Consider the following 24,186-nt stretch of genomic DNA (forward strand, 5'->3'; position numbering starts at 1 on the left):
CAAAGCGTCAGCTCGATTGTAAGACGCAGGGAACACTTGCACTGATGCTTGTAAAAATGCCGGGAGGGGGTGTAATAATTGTAAAACATTTTCCCCAAAACGATGCGACCTGTATAGTGCGCATCTGTAACGGAGAACCTCGTACAAAAATATATAATCATTCCTTCCATGGGACAAAGTAGAGTTAAATAATAGCATTCAATACAACAGGCTGTTTTTATTGTGGAATGTTCGGTTCCGAGCACTGGGCTAAAACAAAGCCCCTCAAGTTTGCACATCCAAATCCTGTGTTTATTGACCCCTCCTGGACTGAAGCCCCCCATATCCTTTCTGCTTCCAAACCACTAGCTGCTGCTTGCCCAGCCATAGGTGGGACTGTGCATGTTGCCATGGAGCGTTGACCAATGGAGAGGCATTTTCAGGAGAGCAGGAACAACAATCCAAATATCCTCTGCTCCCCCACACCTTGTTTGCGTAAGTTTGATAATCTTATCTTTTGAATGAAGGAGAATATTGACAAAAAGGACAACCCAGTTGATTTGAAAACATGTTATGATGCCGCTTAAAGACAAAGTATGAACATAACAGCAGCTGAATAACTGCTGAGTGTAAACTAGAGTAACCATGCCATAACGTTTAGTTATTACGGTAAAGCACTGAGCAGTAGTGACATCTTGTGGTGATATGTGGTACAACATCTACTTTATCTTCCTCAACAAAATCTTCACTTTTCAATTAATACAAGTGCAGAAATAAATAAAATCAACTGAGATATGTTTATGAGATAATGTTTTAAAGACAAACAAATGCTATTTTCCCATTTTACAAAATCCTGCCTATTTGTGTTTAAATTGGGAAAATATAAACAGTCCTTTTCAATAAAAATACAGTCAAGTGTGAATTGCCAAACTTTATTTTCTAACGAAACAAAGCAGAGCATTAAAAACATTTCACCACTGCTAATGACATCCACGCAAACTGTCGCTAAGTGTGGAAAAAAAAAAGATGCATTCAAGCACTTTTGGCCATTAAAACATGCTCAGGCCTTCTTCAAAAGGACCACACCCACATTGTTGGGAAGATGATCCACTTTGAAGTAAACCATTTTCCACCACAATGGGACAGGGTCATGCCAGAGTCGAAGCAAAAGAAAAGAAATGCTCTGTTGCGTCGGTGTTGTTGGCTTGTCCGTGTGCAGCCTGTGATGCAAGTGGAGAACCAGGTCCTCAGGCGGGAACGCTGGTCACATCAGCCCGGGGAGAAGGGAGAGGACAGGGATTAAGGGTGTCGTGGCGTGAGTGGGTGGGGAGGGCTGATTTCGAGGCTTTGTGTTCATTTCTTCTTGGGTTTTGCCTCCACGGGTAGGCCAATGTCTTTCCCACGCAGCTTCAGACCTGCAGACACAACATTTGACTTGGGAATATGCATGACATCGTCCAGAGCGACACCTTGGCAGCAACCAGCAGAGGGCGCCATTACTTTAGGCCAGGGGTCAGCAACGTGCGGCTCCAGAGCCGCATGTGGCTCTTCAGCCTCTTTATTGTGGCTCCCTTTGCGATGCTTGAATATTTTTAACACCCGAGTGGGGAAAATGCACGTCTTTTGTAATGAGTTTTAAAAAATCCAACTTTGTCTGAGACCATGAATGCATCCTGAGTGAGTTCTGACTGCTATCCAGTTCAGTACATGAAGAAAAACAAGTAATACTTACCTACAAATCTAAAAAATAAATTCGAGATAATTTAAAAACAGCGGCATGGGAACTTGTTTTTACGTTTACAGTAGTTTACACATACATTTATGTAAGTTTATCTCCAAAACTAGCAAGAGTACTCCAACTCGTCTTTTCTTATCTGAACTACTTTGATACCCCCAAATTCCCTCCAATGTTGTTTTAAACATACTATATGTTTTGCGGCTCCAGGCTATTTTTCTTCAGTGGGCATTGGGTAAAATGGCTCTTTTCATAGTAAAGGTTGCCGACCCCTGCTTTAGGCCCACTTTCCCCACTATGTCACAAAGATGGCAACTATTGAGGGGGTGCACTCAGTCAGACATGTCCTCAACACAGGGTGGCGTCTGGGAGGCATTCTTACCAGACGCCCTTGCCACCTCATCTGACCCCCCCCCCCCAATGTGGAAAAGCAAAGGTGCAAAGGTTCTACACCTTGGCCGCTTGTACCCGCCCTCTACAGTCACGAGGGTAGGAATGTTGGACCGGTAAATCGAGAGCTTATCCTTTTGGCTCAGATCAGCTCCTTCTTCCCCACAATGGACCGATGCGGAGTCCGCATCACAGCAGACGCCGCACCAATCTGCCTGTCAATCTCACGTTCCATCCTTGCCTGACTGGTGAACAAGCCCCCCCCCCCTGTACAACAATGCTTAGGAAAAAAGGCCATCCTTACCGATTGCTCTCTCGATCTTGCCCATCACCTGGTTGCTGGGGATGGCTTTCCCGCTCTCGTAGTCCGCAATCACTTGTGGCTTCTCGTTAATTTTCTTAATAAAAAAAAGCAACAATTTAGTGAGCAAAAAACATTTAAGACCTTCTTTGTTTCAGGTGATGTTGACTCTAAAAAGCGAACATAACAGTAGCTGAGAGCATTACACTTTAATCCAAACTATGGCCTCATTCAGTTTATGTTTACACTTAGCATAGCTTCCTAAAAACACACATAATATTGTGGCTATGGAATTTAGAGGGCTAGTTTTTGTTTTGTTTTTTGTAGCGTACTCACAGTGGCGAGGTCTTTCTGGGTGAGGCCTTTATCCTGTCTCCCCTTCTGGATGACTTTGCCCACCTCCAAGGAGACCCTGTCGTGGTGGAGCTCCTCCGTCTCGCGGTCCAGTTTGGCCGTGTTCTTTGTCACAAGGTGTTGTTTGTTTTGCCCCGCAGCCCCTGCCGAGAAAAGCAGCTAGCACGCCTTAGGTTATGATTTGTTAGGATTATTTTTCTCTTGTACGCGCAATTTTGAGCTACAGTTGTAACCGTGAAAGTCGACAAATGTCTACAAATGCTGTGTTATGACAGCATCAATCACATTAATGCGGCTTTCGGGAGAATATTTACATTTCTTGGTAGTCTCCACTTCCTCCCCTCGTCTCTGAGCTGAGGTGATGGCCTGCAGGGGAAACCATGGACAGTAACATCATGTAGGGTTGGGTTGCGGTCATGCCAGACATACATAATTATCATATTTGTACAATAATTCCAAAAATGTCAAAGAAATATGACCCCTTCAATACATGGCTATGAACAAGCAAACAGGGTGCATCCAGCACTGCACTTCATGTGGTGGATTGGCTCTCTTTCCAGCCAATCAGCACAGACACGAAACGTAAACAATACAAAATGGCTGCATCTGCTCGGGACACAAAAAGGAGTTTAAAGAGTTTATTATGCTCATTTTCGGCCTTTGGAATTGAGTTGTGGCCTCCTGTAGAGCAGCCACACACGATAACCCGCACAGGAATCTTTCTAGATCTTCCAGATTCAATACCCCTTTTCTGCAGTGTTTCCATGGACTTCCTGCTTCCAACCCAACCAGTGTGGTTAATATACTCGCCGCCTCTAGGTACGCCCATCCCACTGTGAAATATGACCCATATTCTGGGCTGCTCGGTGCAGTACGCCGCCCAGTTGGGGGCGCTGTTCGGCCAGCAGCACTTTTACTCCGCAAACAGCTCTGTTAAGTTTATTTCACTGTAAAAATTACACCATAAACTGTATTATACGATGTGTGGTACTTGTGTACTGTGGCAGATGGTCCTGAGCAACGTCAAATATTTAAGCTTCCGGTACAATAAGGCGTCATTCCCCGTCTGGCAACACTAGGCATCATTCTTTGGACCTTTGGACTCAATCCATGTTTGGCTTGTTTATACGCCATGCTACTAGTTATCCAAGTGGGCCGAATAACATGAATACATCCTGAAATACGGATATTTAAATGTATACAATCCTATTTCTATCCTAAAATATGTGAGAGGTTTCTAGCCGTATGCTAGCTATTCCCTCTTACTCAGGCTCGGTGTTTTCCAATGTGGCCAAACCTACAAGCAGTATTACAAGTTCAACTGGCTCACTTTTATTGTTCATTAATGGCCTTACGTTCCATTTGATGTCGCATTCGTTTTTCTATACACAAAACGAAACAATGGCCATTTTTGTGATTACCTGCCACGAAGCCCAAACACTTATCTTGGCGATTCAAAATAGCATGATGAATATATGATGGCGCAGGTTTATTTATCTTCAATTAGTGCAGTCTTGATAGGATTCTAGGTGACATGGTGTCAAATATAGCATATGATAGCATAAATGAAGTGTTATGTCGTGTTTCTGACCTGCTTCGACTTGGCCTGAGCAGTAGTCGGCCCCTTCTTCCTCAAAACAGTCACGGTGTCCCAGTCGCTCTCTGCCATTTTCTCTCGCTGTTTTTCCAAACGTTACAAGGCAAGTTAAGGCTCAAATACAGGAAAAAATACTTCCCAATCCGTTTTGGGAGGACAGTTAAAGTTTTAGTAGTATTTATACCCAACGCCCTGCCTTTTCTTTTTACAAGTGCCAGCCAGCCAACACCACGCGTTCTCCCCAAAGCTTTATTGACAACACATGAGTGAACAGTGACGCAAAGACAAGACGCGCCCCCTGTCGGCGGTGCACGATACCTGACACCCATATATGGACGTGTCCTGATTTCACACTTGACGTCATACATTACGTCATGTGCCCCCTGTCACAACATTAGCTACACTTGCACAATGACATACAATAAAACATTGTTAACCATGTTTTGGCTCAGAAACTTTAATCTTCTATTTACATAAATTATATGTGTATTAGTAGCCAACTAACGCAATCAAATAGCTGGTATTGGTATTGGTTTTAATAAGGAGGTAGTTCTTAAAAAGCGTACGGTTTGTTTGTTAGCCAATCAGTTAGTAAGGTGGTTTAGAGATGAGTTACTTGCTATTAGCCAATTAGCTAGTTTGTCCATCAGTTAGTAGGTTGGTTGGTCAGTTGAACTGTCTATAAAAGCGTATAAGGTTCTAAAGAGAATAAAAACAACAGAATAGATCTAAGTAAGTAATAATAATGTAATTTGCATAATATTGACGTGTAAAGTGTAATAATGAGTTATGTCCACTTGATGGTGAGGTTCCATAATCCTTCGCCATGGGGTTCACCAGTTACAAGACATTTCAGAGGCAGCGTCACTGTTTCTCCGGGTGCGTATGGGTGACCATCCAAACTCAGAGTGGACGTCGTCAGCCACGTGGACACGCCCCCAGCGGTAGCCATGTTTGGAGCCCTGCTTCCCTGACCAGGCCCGAGGCTTTGGATTCATCTGGAAGGAACACAAGGACGTTGACACCATGTCCCTTGTCTTAAGCGGGTTACCCAAACCAGTACGTAAATTCACGGATTTACCCAATGGATCACTCATTTATTTCATCTGTGAGTTTGTTTTGTACTTCCTTAGTCAGTTAGTAGGTCCGATACTCTGTTACTCCATTTTGTTAAGGTTCTTTTCTACCCAGTCTTATCCACCAAGAACAAATTGTGCAAAGTGAGAAGATGTGTTTTGATTGCACTTGAGACAAAGAGCACAGGGGTGGCGGATGCTCCCACCTGTACAAAAACAGCAGTGTTGGTGTGAAGGCTCTCCACGCGTTCTGACAAATGATTCAGCCACTCCAAATGATCACTAAGCGACTGGGAGAGATCATTGTCGCCCTGCAGGTGAAAAGTAAACATGACAACATACTCAGTGGGTGTTAAAACATACTACTACACCGCCATAGTGGGCTTCATCACCACAGATTGGTTGACGTTGTCCTTCAGTTCAATGGCGGCCAGACGGACGTGTTCCAGTCTGTCAATCTGCTCCTTAAGGCGGTCGTCCAGCTCCTGCATCATCATCAGGCCTTCATCGGGCCTGATGGCCGCCATCCTAGCCATGCTCCACACGGTACTGTATTGTACCGACCTGTTGCTTTCCGAGTGTTTTCCATGTAAACAAACATTAGAAACACCTCAGTTACGCACCACTGCAGACCACAATCGCAATCATAATGTCGAATCAATATCTCTCTGACTGTCCATCAAGTTTGAATAATATTGTATTTGTAAAAACATTAATAGAAACATACGCATTGCGTTTGAGGTCCCCTCGGAAATCAGAGCTGTCCACATCGACATGCTATTTATATTGTGCATCGACGTGTTTTTCTTTAAGCTAATGCCTGCCTTTAGAAACCCACGAAACTCAACACTCAAGATCTCGTAGTGCCGTCAGGTGACAATAACAAAAATATGTATGGTTACAACTTTTCATATAAAGACGTAGAGTCATACTCCTGTTTGTATTTCGACTGTTCCTTTTTTTTCGTTTTTAGCTCAGCTTTTAGCAAATACCACATCTACTTCGGAAAATAAAGGGGCAAAAATGAGCTGACTGAAGGTATTGTGATTTAGTTTAAAGCTATAAATCATATTAAATCCTACGGTTAGCTTTAACTCGACGGAAGTTGCGACAAAAAATATTAGCATCTAGGCTAAAAAAGTGACGTAAGTAAAAAAAATACGATAACTTACCTCTTTTCTTCAAAGTACAGTATGTACAATACTCCAATACTCCACGGCGTGTTTTCACATTCACAAGAGAAATGTTGGTCTTTGTCCAGGCAAGTTTTTTTCAGAAAAAAAAATCCTTGGAATTTGACACTTGTGACGTCAGAATTTTTAAGGCGCTTTTTAAATAGGTTTTACGGTAAATCCGAAAACGAATAAAAATAAACGAAAATATTTTGAAAATGATTAATATGAAGAAATAAAAAAATACAAAAAGTTACTTATAATTAAAAAAACGTTGTGCTTGGCGTAAAAAGTTTGAGAAACCATTCAACACATATTGTTCAACACAGCATATTATGACTGTCATAAAGCAAAGTTAGAAAACAGAAACAACAGTACATTTAAGAAAACACAACTGCTTTATTTTTCTTTCAATAAGCTCTTTTGTTCTTAAAACAAGGGAAGTAATGACCAAAAAGTTATCAGCTAAGGATAAATAGAATGCTGTGATCAGCCATAGAAAGCACTGGTCCTTTTTGGGGTTGGCTTTTTTTTCTTGACAAATTAAATATTATGCATCTTACAAGTACAAAAAACGGGGCAATATGTTGGTGTAGATGACAAAGCATCGAGATGTGTTTTTTTTTTTTTTTGCAGAAAAATGGTGAAGGGGGCACTTCCAAAAAGTTAACATGTGAAAGCAAGTCCATTCAGAGAACACAGTGACTTTAAATCCTTAATAGTGCCACAATATCTAAAAATGAAAGCCCTGCCCTTTGGCTGGCAAGGCTCCACTGTACATTGAAGTATGCATACACACACACACACACACACATATATATATCTATATATATATAGTATATATAGATATATATATATTTATACCAGTGAATCACTGTCCCAAGATTTTTGTAGTAGTGTCATGGAGCGTTACAGTACAGTAAAGCAGACTTGTTGTATTACCCAGCTGTGTTGTGTCCTGTTACAAAACAAAACAAAAAATAAACAGATGATTCCCACAGTTTTCACATTTTCAAAACACTATAAAAGTCCTTCGTAGGTTCACGGGAAACATGTGCTCTCTCTCTCACACACACACACACACACACACACACACACAAGAGGGAAAATGTTGAATGAAGCAATGCCAACCGCTCCCTCGTCTTAAGATAGTTGGACCCTGGTTGTTGCAGTTATTGCTCGTGCCACCTCAGAGACCAGAAAGAAGCAACCAAGATGAAGATTGGAATTTTGGGAGCAGGAAACCAAAACGTCTTCATGGATGTGTATAAGCAAGAGTCTTTCAGATCCTCAAGCGCTTGATGAGGCGGGCACACAAAACAAACCCCACCATTTTGTACAGGGAGAGAAAAGAAAGCAACACAAGCGTAAAAGCCCCCCCCACCCTACCCCAAAAGTTCAATTCTCAGGCCACTTTGACATGCAAACATGTTTAATTCGATATTCTTTGTTCCTGCTGTAATAAAAATGGAATAGACCGGTGGCAAGAACATTTGCCAAGCAAAAAGTGCCCAGCTGTATTGGAATAGAAATCCAAACAAGCCTGCTTGTCAAGGCTCAAGTCCATTATTATTATTATTATTATTCAGGAGTTTATACAGTTTGGCAAAATGGTGCGAAAAAAGAAATAAATAAAGACGACATCTGAGGAGATCTGCTTAAAAGGGCGTCTGTGGATGTATTTATTTAATATATATATTTATATAGATATATCTATCTCTCTCTACATATACGTTTTCTGAGTGAAATAAAGACGTATCCAGGTCAGATTCATAACGGTGCCTTGCCTTCTGCTTCAGGTGGTCTCTTAAGAAGGCTCAGACATTGTGCAAGGAGCTTGTTGTGTGTGTGTGTGTGTGTGTGTGTAGGCTGGGTGGTGATTTTTCATACGTATATATTTATATTCAGATGTTTGTTGTTGTTGTTTAGGTCCACTGCTTTACTACGCCTTGCTCTCCTCCACCTTGACCACCTGGGGTTTGATGGCTCCAGTGCGTGCTGGCTTGGCGTGCCCCGTGGAAGAGGGGAGGGGCTCCTGGAGTTTGCTGGTCATGCCCCCCCCGGGCAGCGCCTTGCCCTCCCCCATCACTTTGCGCACATCTCGCAGGGTTTTAGTCTGCGAAAATAAAAGAAGGCGGAGTTAGCAAGAGAGGACACATCACTGAAACAAACAGCAGATGTAACAGTTCTGTGCTGGGTTTTCATAGCGTAAGGTGTAGCTGCTTGATAAAAATAAAGCAAAACCTGATATCATTTATGGAGTACGACTTTAGCTTTTTTCATTTACGTACAAATAGTGTTTCACTTCTTTTTACACTTGAATGACAATGTTATTTAAAAAAACAAAGCACACATGTCGGCTTTTTTATACATCTTTTTGCTAATAAAATCCTGCCTGTACAGTGAATAAAGGTTTTATTATGGTGGCAGTTTGACCCTGGAACTGAACCATTTCCAATCATTTCCAATGGGGGAAGGCCTCTGTGTGACCTTAAATAGATATTATTTGATCACAGGTGAAGAAATGACTAAGTCAAATGTTGCATAACATTACTGTTAGTTTTATGACGCCCTAAATGCATTCATTCTATGTGTTCAGTGCTGATGAATCATGCTGATCAATACATGACGACTACCGTTACTATGGAAACAGTCAAAGCAGCTTTCAGACTCCAACCAACACATCAAAGCATATTGAGAAAAAAGAAAAGAAATGAAATTACCTATGTTTACAGTGGGTGGCTCACCTTCATGCCATCCTCGGGCCCTTTGACAAGGGCCTCGGGGGCCGAGGGAGGGGTGGGATGGTGAGGGAGGTCGCGACCGGGATTGGAGTAAGGGGGGGAGCGGATGATGACAGGTTTGTTGACCTGCATGACTGGTCTCTGGATGGGGCTGGGGAAGGGGCCGGTGGTTGGGGGTCGCATGTGCATCACCATGCTGCCCTGAGTGGGTGGGACCTGATGGCCATGGGGGGGGGGATTGGGTGAGGAATAACGGGATGAAATAGAAAATGTTACAAAACAATTCTACTAGAACTGAATTTTCCAACTAACCAAAGAGGTACCTGTTGCGTATAATGAGGGGGCAAAGGTCCAATTGGGCCGCCAGGACCAGAGGGCTTCCCACTTGGGCTAGCAGATCCAGGCCTGATGAGGACGGGGGAATAAAGTCTTGCATCACCCACATTTAGTGATGGAGATGCTTGGCACGCTCTTACCTGTAGGAGCCTCCAGACAATGGAGAATGATTGGACTTTTCCGAGAACTGGAAAGCCTTCATTTCCAACTGTGAGCTCTAATGACCAAAAGGAAAACAACACGTCAAACAAAGCCAGTAGAGTTTGATTCCATCTTTAACAATGGAGCCACTCAGAGGGACTTACCTCTCGGCTACCAGGCATGGTGGGAGGCTGTGGGCCGGGCGGCATCATGCGGCGTGGACCTCCGACTGATAGATTCTGGCCTTGCTGCAGCTGGATGGACTGAGGGAGGATGAGATGTTGCTGAGCAGAGCCGTAGCGCAGCTGAGAGCCAGGTAAGGGCATGGTCACCTGATGAGGAATAACACCGGCATTGAATCATCATCCTGGTAAATTGTTCCAAGGAAAAGCTCCCGGTAAAGTCACTGACCTGGATGAGCTGAGAATCCATCAACTGGGAGGAACCCATGCTGGGCCCCTGGTTCAGCTGGCTGTCATAGACCAGCTGCTGGCTGCCGTTCATCGGCTGATAGTGCGAGCCCGACGTGGGCTTGACAATGTCTGAGTGCTGCATGCCAGGAAACGCGGAGTAGGGCCCCTTAAGAGGAGCTGCGCCTGACAACACCATGGGGCTGGGCTGCGAAAGGTTGGGGTGCATGTAAACCTGCGACCTAGATGGGGGGGGGGGGTCATCATGAGTCGAATCACAAAGCCACACACACAAACAACATAAAAAAAAAAGATGAGGTACCACTCTATACCTGAAGGGGGGGATGGAGTTGAACATCTCTTGAGACTGAGACACAGGGAGACCTCCTCTGAGACCCAACTGAGCCTGAGCCTGAAGAGATGTGTGTAAGGAGATGGGAATCTGCTGGGCTGCTGCTGCCTGAAAGGATTGAGAAATAAAACATATATACACACATATATACATAAACACAATGCACGGGCTGCGTATGTGCATACTTGCTGGTAGGTCTGCTGTTGAGTCATGGTGGGTGGAACTAGGCGTGGCTGGCTGGGAAAGACATGGCCGTCCAGATACAATGGGGGGATATGACTTCCTACAGGAAAATGCACACATGTCAGCCCTGTCCAAAGCACTTCAATATTAAAAGTCCCCATGTATGCAAAATGCCCTTTTTAAAGATGTTATCCCAGTCTAGGTTTAGCACCTCAACGTTTCATAGAACAATAGCGTGAGACCTCTTGTAATAATATCACTTTGTTTCCGTGGGGGGAGGCTGGGCCGCTGGCGCACACACAGTGCCGCAAGGAAGCCTAATGCCAAGAAATGTTAAAATCTTGTGGTGTACGTCTCAACACGCGGCCTGCGGGCCAGGCCCTAGTTTGAAAAAATTACGTTTGATTAATGTTCATGTTAAAGGTTAAATCAGAACTTTTCTTGTAGAAAATTGGAATCAAAGCTAAGTTTTTTACATTTCTTTGTTTTTAATAAATGCGTTTTTTGGGGGTTTTTTTTTGTTTTGGAAAACTTGATCTCACCCAGACCCGAGCTCCAGTGGCCCCCAAGTAAATTGAGTTTGAGACCCCTGGTCTATAGTTGTATGTTCCATCATTTAAACACATTAACCAGCTTGTTGCCGGTTGCATTTTTTTAACTAAATTGTCTGAACCTCAGCATCAATACCAGGTTTTGGGCAACACGCTTTCCGATACTACAATATTGGACCTTTAATACAATGCAGTTAGTTGTATACCTTGCAGGGACATGGAGGGTGCTACGGACGCCACAGGCATCGGAGGCATGGACACCCCTCCAAAAGAGCTGTAGCTGACGCCACTGGATGAGCCAACGCTGCATGGAGGTGGAGCTCCCGAGACACCCGCACCGGGAGAGCCCTGCTCGGGAAGGGACTGAGAGTTCTCCCACGCCTTACGCGCCGATTCCATCTGGAAAAAATAATAGAGGAGATGAGATGCGTGTTAAAGCATCAGTTGACCAATACTATGCTAGGTGAGCCATCCATTTGAATAAAATAAATGTAATGAATCATGTTGTTTTTTTTTTTTTTTACTATGGATGATAGCACTAGTGATACACCATGCCATGGCCTAGGTAAAGCCAAAGATTGCAGTGGAGCAAATATGCTATAATTTTTCCCAGCAATGTTTAAAACACTGAATTTGTACGGAGCACTAAATGTGATACCTTAAGAGTGAGGTCAGCGCTTGGAAAGGAGATGGGGTTGAGGTTGATACCAGGCTGCAGATGATTGGACCGGAGCATGGGGATGGTCTACAAGAGGACAAAGTAAAAGTAATTACACTAACAAAAACCTTCTAAGTCTACGACTGATTCCAAACGTATGATCCTCACTCACATTGGTGGTAAGGGGATCTTGCAGCTTGTTAACAGGATTGGACACAGGCACTGGGGTTGGACCCGGGGGCAGGCTAAAATCGGAGTCTTTGGCGCTGACGCCGAACTCTATAGGGGGCACGGGGAGCACCGTGTCCACGTGGAGGTCCACACCATTGACCGGAGTGATAGGGCCGCTTTCCAAGCGATCGACAACCTCGGAGCCCTTGCGGTGCTTCAAGGAACGCTCGTTTCCGATGGGGCCTGGTTTGTGCTGCTCTTTACTCTGTTCAGGGCCGGCATCGGAGTCCTGGGATGACAAGAAAGGAGGCTTAACTCGGGTTTTCTCTGCGAGAAAATAAGAGTCGATCAGCGGCCGTCTTGTGGTACCTCAGAGTTGGGTTCACTGCCAGTATAAGACACCTGTTTAGTCCACGAGTCGCCCCCTGATGACTGCACTGAAAGAGCTGGGAAACAATGGTGTCATTGAAACGTCATTTCAAAGTGTTATTTTACTTAGATGCATAAGTGGGTCAAAAATGAGCCGGTCAGGTTGTTTTCTTAAAATATCTTCGTAATGAAATTTTTTTTTATCATTTCAGATTCCAGGAATTCCTCAAAAAACATGTTTTTGATATCATGCCATTCACATTTTTAACTTACCTTTTATACATTTTAAGAATTTTTTGTTTTTTGTGTTACTACCCCAACCTTCCATAAGTGGGTCAAAAATGACCCGGTCATGTTGTTTTCTTGAAATATCTTTGTAATGAAATTTTTTTAATCATTTCATATTCCAGGTATTCCTTAAAAAACATGTTTTTGATATCATGCCATTCACATTTTTAACTTGCCTTTTATACATTTTAAGAATTTTTTTGTTTTTGTGTTACTACCCCAACCTTCCATAAGTGGGTCAAAAATGACCCGCAAGCATTTTCTATGGTATCCAATAGGAACCTTTGATTCTTATCAACTCCTAAATATAATACTATATATCATACAAGTGATTATTCCTAACCAAAATGGCAAAATTGGCATGAAAACGCATTGATTCTAGTATGGGTAATTTTTGACCCACTTATGAAAGAGTGTAGGGTCCTGTCACTCATGCATCTAAGGGTTAAGCTGCTTCTGCCTCTCAATTACCTGAGCTGTTAGTCTCCCAGATTTCCGTTCCCAAATTCGACGAAAGAGTCTCCTCTGGTTGATCAATGCCCATGCCTCCCTGCTTCTTGGCAAAACGTGGCGGTATCTTGGATGCAACTGGCCGGTTCTTCACAGGCACCTGTAACATATTTATTAATGAATATAACAGCTTGCTTTGGTCATGTGTTTGGGGGAAAGATGGTCTAACTGACAGCAACTCCTTGGTCCTTCCTCCTCCTGTCATCTTCCTGTGGACGTCTTTGCTTTTTGGACAAGGCATCCTGGTAACTGTCCGGATTAGAAACAGGACCTCCAGTCTCCTCCTCAACTAAAATACAGATACATATAAACAGATGAAGTCAAATCTGAACTGGTATAGAATAAGAGGTGGAAAGCAAAGCGATTGAGTTCTTACGTGGGTAGGCGCTGAGCTCATACTGGGACAGAGGCTCCACAATGTCTGGTTTGATGGGTCCCGGCTTTAGTTCTTTATCAAATTTCTTTCCTGAGGTGTCACTCAGCTCCCTCTCCTCCAACTGCTCAATACTGTAGATGGGGCCTGGCTCATCTGGGCTCCTGCTGGGGAGGGCAAATGTTTCTTAATTAGTACAACCTTCTGGACTAGCTTGTGAGCTGTTTCTGAGTTCGACATTTTCTGCTGCCGTTCTGGCCGAGCACTCACCTCTTACAAGACAAGCCTCCGTTCTGCCAGGTGTCGCTCCTGTTTGAGGGAACAGATGGGGGATTATCAGGTGCACGTATCATCTTACTGGTCTCCAGCAGTGACGGCTCTCCTTTCCTGTTCTGGCGTTCTATCAGCGGCCGCTGGCTAGAGAAGCTTCGCTTGGAAAGCTCCCTTTTCTCCACAGAGCCCGCTTCGCTGTGGCACAAATCCGAGGGAACGTCGCCACCGTGTCCCTGCGTGGGCGTGCCTCCACGTCCACCCTGCTTCTCCCTCCATTCGCCAAAATCGCTGTTGTCTGATCCCGTCTCCCAGTCCTCCGTCTGCCCGTGTTGGGCAGTGGTGCGTCCTCCGGAGTAAGGGCCGGTGGGCCAGTTGTCTTCTGCGCCGCCTTTGGGACGGGCAGGCCAGGGGTTAGCGAAGTCTCCATTTATGTACCCGTCGCTTGTCCACTGATTTGACCCGGGTTCGCGTTCTTGTTGCAGACGACGGAAGCGGGGGGGCTTGTCTTGCCGCGGCGGACGTCGCCTCCTCAACACCTGCCTGTCAGGGTTGTCGCTGTCAAAGTAGTATTCGCCTTCACGCTCCTCCGAGCCGTTCTCCATGAAGGAGCCAGTAAATTTGGGGGTGTACTTCAGAGAGTCACGCTCCAGGGGGGGTTTACGGGAATAAGCACTCTCAGCTCCAGGACCATAACCATTTTCTTGCATGGAGCCACTGCCGCTTCCAAACTGAGGACCGCGACCCCTCCATGTGGAGGTCTCTCTGGAACCTCCGTAGCCTCTGCTGTAATTCCCGGAGTTCAGTCTGGGAGGCAGCATGCGACCTCCGAAGCTCCTGCTCGTCTTGGCCTTTTCTCTGGAGTCAGCAGCTGCCTGGTCGTCTGTGTACACCTTGTTGGATCTCCAAGAGTCCCGATCAGCTTTGCGAGTTTCTCCGGACTCGGGGAATCCTTCTCCGTTTTCAGAGCCCTTCTGTCTTCGTCTCTTGGGCAGCTCCTCGTACTCTGAGGCCTCGCTTAAGGTCTCACTGACGTTGCGCCTTCGAGGCTTGCCTCTCTGGAACTCCTCCACCTTCAGCTCCCTTGGTTGGGCCCTGCCTCTGCCTGTCCGCTGAGCAACCGCTCCGTTGTTGTAAGCTCCCCTGACATTATCACAGACTCGGACGCCGCGGCCACCTCCCCGAGAATTAAACTCCCTAAAACCACGACCCCGGCCTCTTCCTGATCCCCTGATGGCACTGAAGGCCTGCTCCTCATCTATGAAGATCCAGTTGTTGCGGCGTGGCGCCTGTGGCTCCGGGTTTTCTTGAACATCTCTAGGCGGCTGGACTTTGTCAGTATCCCAGACGCTCTCCTTGGGGAAATCCTCACTCTGCTGGGCGCCAAGAGGCCGGTCCACTTTAGTGGGAGCTGGGGAGTGACGCTGCCTCTCTTCAGGCTGTTTCTCCACAACAGGTGAGGGGGCACGCCTGTTACTTAAAGGTTGGTTATCTTTCTTTAAATCATACACATTGGTAAGAACCTCCTTCTCCAGACGGTAGGGGACAGGTTTCTCCTCAGGCTCAGGTTTTGGTTTTTCATTCTCCTTGTCTTCCACTTTGAGAGCCTTGAGAACCGGTTTCTTAATTGGTCCTGTTCTGCGTGTCAGAGTTCGCCCGGTGGTCTCTGATGGTTGGCTGACTCCAGCACTAGTACAGGAACTAGCCTCAGACCACTGGCTTTGAGAACTGATCCCTCCCTCTCTTGTCCAGCTTTCCTTGGAGCCACAGGAGTTCTCATCAGGACTATCTTTCAGATGCCCGTCTCTTGATTCTTGTTTTGAGTATTCGCCATCTGCATGATGCTGGGTGCGGTTCTGAGCACTAAGGAACCCCTGGTCAGGGTGTTCTCTGTCTGAGGATCGACTCTGGAAGGCATGATGGTGGTGGAGATCATCTTGGAGGTGGGACGTGCCCTCACTAGATCTATCTTCATAGGGGTCCTGTTGCGAGGAAGCCATTTCGCTTCTGAGGAGAGAACACACAAAAAGCCTTAATAAGATGAGCATACGAGGTGCTATAAAACGGAGGAACTGACCTGTCATCAAGCTGGCGGTCCTGGTGGTCTTGCTGCCTCTGGTAAGGTGGAGTGAAGCTGCGTGTGGGGTAACCATCTTGGCTCCAGACGGGATATGGCTCAGTGGAAGGGGTTCTTCTTTCCTGGTGTAGGGTGGGATGGCCCTCATCAGAACCAGGACTGTTCAGGTGGTCTTGGTGCATATTGGGTTTCATCATTCCTGCTGGTTAAATTCCAGAAGAACATTTGTTAGAAAGTTCATTTCAGATATGTCATCTTTGCTGTTACGCTCACCTGAAGAGGAGACAGAATTGGGATAGTAGTCGACGGGAGATCTTCCTTGGCTCACGCGAGGGTCCATGAAAGGCGGCATCATCATCCAGCGGGGGTCAAAGCCAAGAACATGCGGTGGATAATAGCCTCGCTGTGTGTGGCTGGAGCCAGAGGGGGCTGGGTGGCCTGGCTGCTGCCAGTGCTGCTGCACTTTGTAGACCTGTTCCTGCACAGTGGACAGTGGGTTTTGGTACTTGTGGTGGAATTCAGTACACCCATCCACTCACCTGTTGCTGGTGCTGTGGCTGTTTTTGAAAGCGGGGCGGCACGGGTTTTGATGGACGTCCGCCGTAATCTCCAGATGGAGAGGGGCTTTCCCGGCCGTCATCCTCACTGCTGCGATAAGCGGGGAAGCTCGGCTCCTCGCGGTAACTTGGACTGGGGGAGTTGTCTGAGGAGCACTCATGCACATCTGAAAGACGTTGATGCGATTATTAGCGCCATTATTATTCATATTTAAGCCTTCTATTGTATTGTCTTTACAACCTTTTGCACTATACTGGCAGTTGTTGTGTCCCTTAACATGGTCCCTATTTGGGGACAAGGGAGCTTCTTTGCTATCTCCATCTTTGCAGCCCTCCTCTGTCCTTGAGATCTGCCTTTCGGACTTCCCGAATTTCTCATCCAGCTTTTTGAGTTTCTCTGCACAGGCTGCAAGCCGTTCCTCGCGAGCGCGCCTCTCTTCCTCCTCCCGACGTCTGCGGGCCCTCTCGACAGCTTCAGACAACTCAGGCGACGCGTACTTTGCCCTCGCCGGAGGCTGAGAGTGGCGCTGGTGATCCTCCTGGTCAGCCGTCGGCTCACTGTGGCTTTTCTGCTGGGATTGAAGAAGTGGAACAGATGTACCAAAGGCTTTATCTTCACAAAATGAACAGCTCAAGAGATGTGTGACTGATGGTTAGCAATTAAGGGTTACAAAAGGCGAAACACAATAAAAGGCGTATTGGGTGTAGTTACCTGCGTGTCTGCAGAAAGATATCTGCTGTTGGTCTTCCTGGGAGCCTCCTGGTGGTGGTAAGAATAGCTCTCTTCCGGGTCCTCGTGGGTGTAAGGAACCTCACCTAAACCAAGGGATGACTGACAGTCACGCCGATTCTCTCGGTCCCACTCAGCCCTGGAAGAGTGAAGACATTTGTTGGGAGGTTTGGGATACAGAAGGCAGGACAAAATATGAAACAGCAGCTCTCACCACATCTTGTTTTTGTCACTGGCTGAGTGCTCCTCCTCATCATCGCTAAACTTGAGCTTCTCGCTATAGTCAACTTCTTCATGAAGTCCTTAAAAGAAACAACAACGACTTGTCAATAAGTGGAGCGATGTAGTTTTGGAAAAGCGGAAAAAAGACAAAGCGGAGCTCGAGAGAGGTTAAAGTGCAACTGACCAGCCCATCCATCCTCGCAATCATTGTCGAGGTCATCCAGATCTTTTAGGTCCTCGGGGTTAATGATAGCGGGTCGCTGTGGGCGGTCACTGGGCCTACGGATGGGCTGGGAAGAGAGTCGGGGCGGAGCGCGAACAAAGCGGTTCTCCCTTCTCACATCGCCACTGTAATTGAGGGTGGGGGAAAAATATTTGGAAAAATGCCAGAATGGGACGAGTGGCTGAAAGAACAGTGAACTTACTTGACAAGTTCAGGTTTAGCGTAACTCTGTCGAAAAGTTGGTTTGCTGTCAAATCTGGCTGGTGCTGCTGCAGTAGTCGGGAGGTGGTCTGTACCTGGGGTTTCACGCGTATCTTTGGAGCACATCTGTCAACATGAGATTGATTTCCCTTCACAGCAAAATCCACGACCGTCTTTTGAATATACCTTCAAATGCTAATTATACTTACAAACGCTGGCAACATGTCATGGTAGACAGCATTGGAGGTGTGGTGGAGCTGGTGCTGCAAGGCCGAGGGGATGGCTGCTTTGCGGACAGGCTGGGCGGGACGCAGGGAGGGCTCCTTGGGGTCGAGGCCCGGCGACGGAGTGGCCACGACGCTAGATGAGGTGACGCTTGTGGCAGTGCTTGGGTGAGATGCGGCTGGAGGGGTGCCAGCTTCCCCCAGGGCAGGGAGTTTGCCCTCGGGGTCCGCTGGTGGGCCGAGGGTCAGGGCTGAGGGCTGGAGATTCCTGCCGCCACCCTCCCTCCAGCTCGTCACATCTTGACACGAGAGGAGGCGCATTTTAGAAACAGTATTGTGTGGTTGTAGATAACCACAATGCATCCCGCAACACAAATGTAGCCCAATTTCAAAGCAGTTGCTAGAATATTTATACAGTGGCTCTATCAAGAATCTGGCCAATCAATAGCCACGTATAAATGGACCCAAATATTCCAATTCCATTCGGGTTATTTCCTCAAACGGAAAGAATGTAACCTTTGTATACACCTCATTCCGAAAGAAAAGTGCCAATCCGAATGAAAAAATAATCGGATTCACAGGGGTGGAATATTCCTTTCCCCAATCCGATTGAGGTATCTTGTATGCGCTCAAACGGAAAGTTGTCAGACTGTGTTCTTCTTTATGGGGTTTTTCTTCTTCTGTTTATTGGCGGTTGGCAAGCAGCTTTCGTGTGCATTAGCGCCATCTGTGGAACAGAATCTAAACCCTTCTATACGCCATTCACAAGTCCAGTTTTATTAAAAAAAGAAAATACATATCTATATAAAACATGTGCCGAGCTTAATTATAAAATATTAGCAAGATTGAACTTTATCTTTTCCTGTTCCCGGGTGCGTTCTTTCAGCGAATGCTGAGATATGACGTAACACGCAGCTCCAGACGTTCTTCAATTTTAAAAAATGGAGGCGAGCAATCGGCACTGGACTGCTGCGGGAAGTTTGTTTTTGATTCAAACTAAATTTCAAGACTGGATGAACGAAAAACTAGCAATACGGAGTTATTCCAACAAGTGAAAGAAAAACTCGAGGAAGTCGGTATCACGTGATGTTGGTGTTTACGCTTTACTACGCATGCTCCATTGACTATTATGGTTGATTATAGCGCCGCATGTAGACACGCGATTGGAATATTCCTTTCCATGTATACCATTGCTTTCGGAAAGGTCATTCAAAAAAAGAAAAACTCCTCATGTAAACGTGGCTAATGTCAAGCGGTCACATACTTTGGGGGCGGAGGCTTGGTCCGGGCCCATACGACGGATCGTAGCCGCTTCTTTCCTTGCCAACCTTGTCCTGTTCTCCAGCGGCCTTCAGCGTGGGAAATTCCTCGTGAGAGAAGGGCTGAAGTCGGTTTAAGACCCTTAAACCTGAGGGTTGGTACGCAGACAAGCAAGCATTAGCATTACTAAACGGCACAAAACAGTTGAAATGTGCGCCGGCTCACCATCTGGCTCTACTGCCTTTCCATTTAGTTGGGCCCATTGCTTTGGTCCACCTGTGTTTGTGTTCTGTGGAAACAGGTTCATAGATGAAACCCTCCGTCTCAGGTCTACAAATAACACTGCGGTCTGATATCATGTTAGCTAACCCCAAGCCGAGCAGTGTAAGAGGCTAATTCTAAGACGCACACACAACACACCTCCTGGTTGGCTACCGGTGGAGGCTTCTGAAGATTGGAGACAGACTTCTGTGAAGCCAGCTGCAGCTGCGACTCCGGCAGCTGTGGTGTGGATGCAATAGAACTAGAAAAACACCAGAAAATAATGAGCCTCATCGGATGTCAGTCGTATGTGAAGAGCTGAGAGAGAGGCGCACATCCCACACCTCTTTTGATCGGGTTGTTCCGGCTTGTTTGCCCATCCTGAGCCGTCTTTTGGGACAATAATCACGTTGGGATCGTTTCCTTTGTTTTCAGATTTCAAGCTCGGTAAGTGAGCGGGTGGGGGCATACGCCGGGCTGCGGCCACTTTACCAAGACTCTGCAAGCCATGTCGTGGAACTGCCGACAGTAGGAATACAGTTAGTATAAAACACTCTGGGGGCGATGACTGCTGAAGCAGTTGATTTGATCAAGGGTAAACACAATCATCAATCAATCATCTACCAATAATAGCATCTTCACAAATACCAAACCGTACCTGAGTTTTTCTGAGTTTCTATTGATTTTCCCTTGTACTTGTCAAACAGGCTGAGTGAGGAGTACTTGCTTTTCCCATCCTTGGACTTGGTTATTTGCCCCAAACGATCGGACATTGCGATGTAATGTCATCGAGTATGGAAATTTGTCTTTGCGCCTCTTTCCAGTGCTTTTCTTGTTCTACAATGGAAAGATGGAAAAGAAATATGAGCAATGTTTAGCAAAACATGTATTTCCATGAACAGTCCATGATAATACAGAGCTTGGATATTTTCAAAAAACAACAATCGCCCATAGAACTGGGTTTGTACTCAAGTTATGAAGTATGCATTGTTTTTTTTTTATGTGAATAAGTCAATGAAAAATAAGCAGCAAGAAAGTATTTCTAAAATGGATGCAATGCATATTTTTTATTTTTGGACAATGCATTTAAACAAGTCTCACTTATAAAGTATTTTGATGTGTTTAAATCCATTCATGTCAACACATTATTATGTTGTGATTGTGAGTTGCATAGACAGGAGCGTAAACACGGGTCAATGAACCAAAGTAAAACCACAACAACACTCCACCTCAACACAGGACAAACGGTACAGAGCACAGGCAAAATTGAGGGGCGCACATCGAAATCAACTTGCAAAATGAAATATTCACATTTCCTCTCATTAGCAATGTATTTGTGATAAATAGGCAACTGTGTCCTCTCTCCACCCCGTTTCTGTCCTTGGCTTCTGGAAGGCCCCGGTGGTGACATCACATACAGCACATTAGACCTCCAATACCGCCCTCTGCCCCTCTTCTTTGGCGTCTCTTTTCTCCTCTTTAGGAGTTCACGGGAGTTGGCAAGCTAGCTCATTAGTCTCGTCTCGCCGATGCTATCTCTTATAACGACAGAGATGGAATATGGAAAAAAAATGTGTTTTTTAAACCACAATGTTAAAAAGCCATAGCATTTCAGTATGTGGAATCAAACTATGGAATGGATTGACTAAGGACCTCAAACAATGCACAACGATGAGCCAATTCAAGAAACAATACAAGCAGTTGATGTTTGCTAAATACAAGGATGAAGAGTCTTGAACCAGTCATGATGTGCTATACATATCACTATATTGACACTTACTATGGTACCCATTATGTCATTGGATGGTCATATCACCTCGTACTTCGGTACGTGACAAAAATAAAATTAAAAAAAAAACTTAAACTATATTAGGAAAGCAGGAAGTGAACAAATGTAAGTGTTACTGATTGTGAAAGTACCAGATGGAGGGGTAGGGTTTAATAAGCTTTGCTTCTTCCTACTCCTTTTGGACATGTGGAACTGTGAACTGATTATGTGATGCATTCAATTGTAATCTGATGCATGTTCAAATGAAATTAAACCATTACCATAAACAGTGACATTTTCATACCATGGTCAGATGTGTGAACATTTATTTTGCTATAACGACAAGCGACTGGCAGATTACACAGGTATACTTTATTCAAATACATCAGTATGATCATCTTAGCAAGAATAAACATGATATGAAATGTTCAGGCTGCACAGCGGCCGTGTGGTTAGCACACAGACCTCACAGCTAGGAGACCCGGGTTCAATTGCACCATCTTTCCCAGTCCAGTAAATTCAACAATTCTCGTCACAAAAAGCGCCAGTACATGGAGAAATTGCAGTTTTAAGACTCAAACACAATTAAAAATCATTAGCCGGTGGTCCTCCAGTGTTGAGACTGCCCCACAGCATTGCAGCACACAGTGACCTTCATAACCGAGACACCCCACGGTATCACGGAAGCAGGCTCTACAGTGCAAAGGAATGATAACCACTGCTGCCCACGGGAGAGTCGGCATGAAGTAAACAAACCGTTTCTATACCACCAACCACCTTCCTTCATTTTCATCAATTCTTCCCCAACTAAATAACGTATTGTTTGGAATTCAACAGGAATTTGGGGGGGAAATCATCTTCACAGAGGCGCTAAAGGGTTATCTCTACAAGTGTGCTCTGAATTTCCTTTGGCGTTCCTTTGCTGTGACACCACAGGATGTCACCAGTGGTTGCGGGGGGAGGACTAATATGATGACAACCATAGAACACTAACATAATAACATTATGGTTGAGTAGTGACCAAAGCAGTACACATGTTGCTGTCATGGCTGCTCAGTACAACGTGGTTTAGTTGACAACGTGTAAAATAATAGCTGGAGGGGCTGACTTTTTTTGTGATAATTTGACTATGGAACAGATTATTTCCATTATTTCCTCTAGGAAATCGTTTCAGAATACAAGTGCCATCAATACATGTTGTTAAACAGCCTAAGAAATCCACATATATACTGAGGGCAACTTGTAGTTGCTTAATTAATGGCAAAAACACTTCTTTCCAACATCATTTGGCAACATGTAATGGCATTATGACATCACACATAGAAGCTAATGTGATGACAGCTAGTTAGCTACCCGACTCCTGTCATACGATGACTTTTACCGTCATTTTAACCTGATCTCCGTCCGCAAACATTCAACTCAAATACGTACTAAGTGAAAATGATACATTCTATCAATGTAGCAAAATAGCAGGTTGAAGGTCTCCTATTGACGGCGTAGCTAATGCTAACGAGAATGACCTGAAGCATTCGGGCTATACAAACAAACCGAGATAAAAACACACACATCTAAAAGACACTAGCATCTAAAAAAAAAGTGGAATAACATCCAAATGTTTACTATGTACCAAATACGGCAAGAGATGAGCACGGTTAGCCGAGGCTAAGCTAGCCTGGCGGCTAATGGAAAATAGCTATGTAAACATTCAAGCACTGCTGCTGTTTTACTGTAAACACAATTTAGCTCGTTATCTAGCATATGTGAATAACACCATAAAACATAAAAAGTACACAAAATAAACCAGAACGCTGCACATTTATTAAATTTGTTAACAAATGAGCAAGGGAAAGGAATGTCCTATGAACATATAAGCTTGACGGGCCGAGGATATTCCCAACACCCCTTGTTTGTGTTAGCTACTGGGAAAAAAAAGAACATACTCCCAAAAAATATGTTTGGATCCCCTAAAAGCGACTCAACAACATTCCCAGCTGGGCTTTCGGAAAGGGGGCGAAGGCAGCCATAACCAACAAGGCGATTAAAAATGGCTGCGGCCAAAAAGAACAAAGCAACAATAAAACCGAGCAAGAAAGGGGGAAGACGGGGCGCCGACGACGACGTCCATAACTCACCGTTTCAATGTGTGCGTCCACCTTCTGATCAACCGTAAGGGTTAATGTCCGTGAAATGTCGTCGACTGGAAGGATGGATGGGGATTGTGAAGCCCAATCTTCATAGGTTCGACCGACCGCAGGAGTTGTTGCTGGGATATTACCCGGCCTGACAATGAAGGGAGCCAGTGAAAAGCCTGCCTCTGCTGCTCTCTCTGCGTCTGACGTCATCAGGCGACGTCAACGGGGGTTGGATGACTAGCGCCATCTGCTGGTCGACTTTAGTAGCTAAAAGGGACCGCACCATAGAAGAGCGTGCAAAATATTGTAATCAAGTAAAAGTAAATTAAATACAAAAATCACGAACTTAACTAAGCTTCAGTGCAAATATGAGGAAATTTGCACTTAAATGTCTTCAACAAACAAGAATAGTTCACTATCTTCAATGAAAATGTATAAACTATGTATAAACTATATTAATACAGTTTAAAGGTAAATTAGAAATCGCATTGTCGCAGCTGCACTTACCGTCAACTGCATGCGGTCAAATCATTGTGAGGACATAGAATGTCCACTAGAGGGAGACATTTCC

General features: G+C 45.1%; 2 protein-coding genes across 15 annotated transcripts; both read right to left on the minus strand.

The window, feature by feature from the left end:
- Positions 1 to 895: 895 nt before the first annotated feature.
- On the minus strand, positions 896 to 6,710 carry edf1 (endothelial differentiation-related factor 1). 3 transcript variants are annotated; one of them, XM_058052742.2, is made up of 9 exons: positions 6,605 to 6,681; positions 5,825 to 6,002; positions 5,639 to 5,743; positions 4,541 to 5,354; positions 4,351 to 4,437; positions 3,074 to 3,125; positions 2,742 to 2,902; positions 2,409 to 2,502; positions 896 to 1,394 (listed from the first exon to the last, which is right to left on the minus strand). In XM_058052742.2, exons 5-9 carry the CDS (start codon positions 4,426 to 4,428, stop codon positions 1,333 to 1,335), a joined length of 447 nt encoding a protein of 148 aa, XP_057908725.1. In that variant the 5' UTR covers positions 4,429 to 4,437; positions 4,541 to 5,354; positions 5,639 to 5,743; positions 5,825 to 6,002; positions 6,605 to 6,681; the 3' UTR covers positions 896 to 1,332. The 3 variants fall into 3 exon arrangements, with proteins under 3 accessions (XP_057908725.1, XP_057908719.1, XP_057908733.1); XM_058052736.2 differs by having other exon boundaries at positions 4,351 to 5,354; positions 5,825 to 5,996; positions 6,605 to 6,691; XM_058052750.2 differs by lacking the exons at positions 896 to 1,394; positions 2,409 to 2,502; positions 2,742 to 2,902; positions 3,074 to 3,125; positions 4,351 to 4,437 and having other exon boundaries at positions 4,592 to 5,354; positions 5,825 to 5,996; positions 6,605 to 6,710.
- A 273-nt stretch (positions 6,711 to 6,983) lies between these two features.
- Positions 6,984 to 23,820, minus strand: prrc2b (proline-rich coiled-coil 2B). Of its 12 annotated transcripts, none has more exons than XM_078793950.1 (32): positions 23,616 to 23,820; positions 20,374 to 20,552; positions 20,060 to 20,237; positions 19,875 to 19,977; positions 19,680 to 19,743; positions 19,459 to 19,602; positions 18,180 to 18,493; positions 17,972 to 18,096; positions 17,731 to 17,894; positions 17,539 to 17,626; positions 17,307 to 17,463; positions 16,836 to 17,166; positions 16,577 to 16,761; positions 16,311 to 16,515; positions 16,038 to 16,239; positions 14,076 to 15,967; positions 13,961 to 13,997; positions 13,694 to 13,854; positions 13,491 to 13,606; positions 13,279 to 13,417; positions 12,520 to 12,596; positions 12,152 to 12,439; positions 11,980 to 12,066; positions 11,528 to 11,720; positions 10,773 to 10,870; positions 10,568 to 10,695; positions 10,237 to 10,477; positions 9,990 to 10,157; positions 9,825 to 9,901; positions 9,672 to 9,777; positions 9,352 to 9,564; positions 6,984 to 8,720 (listed from the first exon to the last, which is right to left on the minus strand). In XM_078793950.1, the coding sequence occupies exons 2-32, from the start codon at positions 20,486 to 20,488 to the stop codon at positions 8,547 to 8,549; spliced, it is 6,570 nt and encodes a 2,189-aa protein (XP_078650076.1). In that variant the 5' UTR covers positions 20,489 to 20,552; positions 23,616 to 23,820; the 3' UTR covers positions 6,984 to 8,546. The 12 variants fall into 12 exon arrangements, with proteins under 12 accessions (XP_078650076.1, XP_078650075.1, XP_078650074.1 ...); XM_078793949.1 differs by having other exon boundaries at positions 13,694 to 13,857; XM_078793948.1 differs by having other exon boundaries at positions 9,672 to 9,753; positions 13,694 to 13,857; positions 13,961 to 15,967; ... (1 more) ...; positions 16,836 to 17,163; positions 20,060 to 20,234.
- Between the last annotated feature and the right edge of the window lie 366 nt (positions 23,821 to 24,186).

Source organism: Doryrhamphus excisus, linkage group LG10, assembly GCF_037039965.1.
Source record: "Doryrhamphus excisus strain RoL-2023G ecotype Guam linkage group LG10, RoL_Dexc_Guam_v1.1, whole genome shotgun sequence".
In the NCBI taxonomy this organism is placed as follows: Eukaryota; Metazoa; Chordata; class Actinopteri; order Syngnathiformes; family Syngnathidae; genus Doryrhamphus; species Doryrhamphus excisus.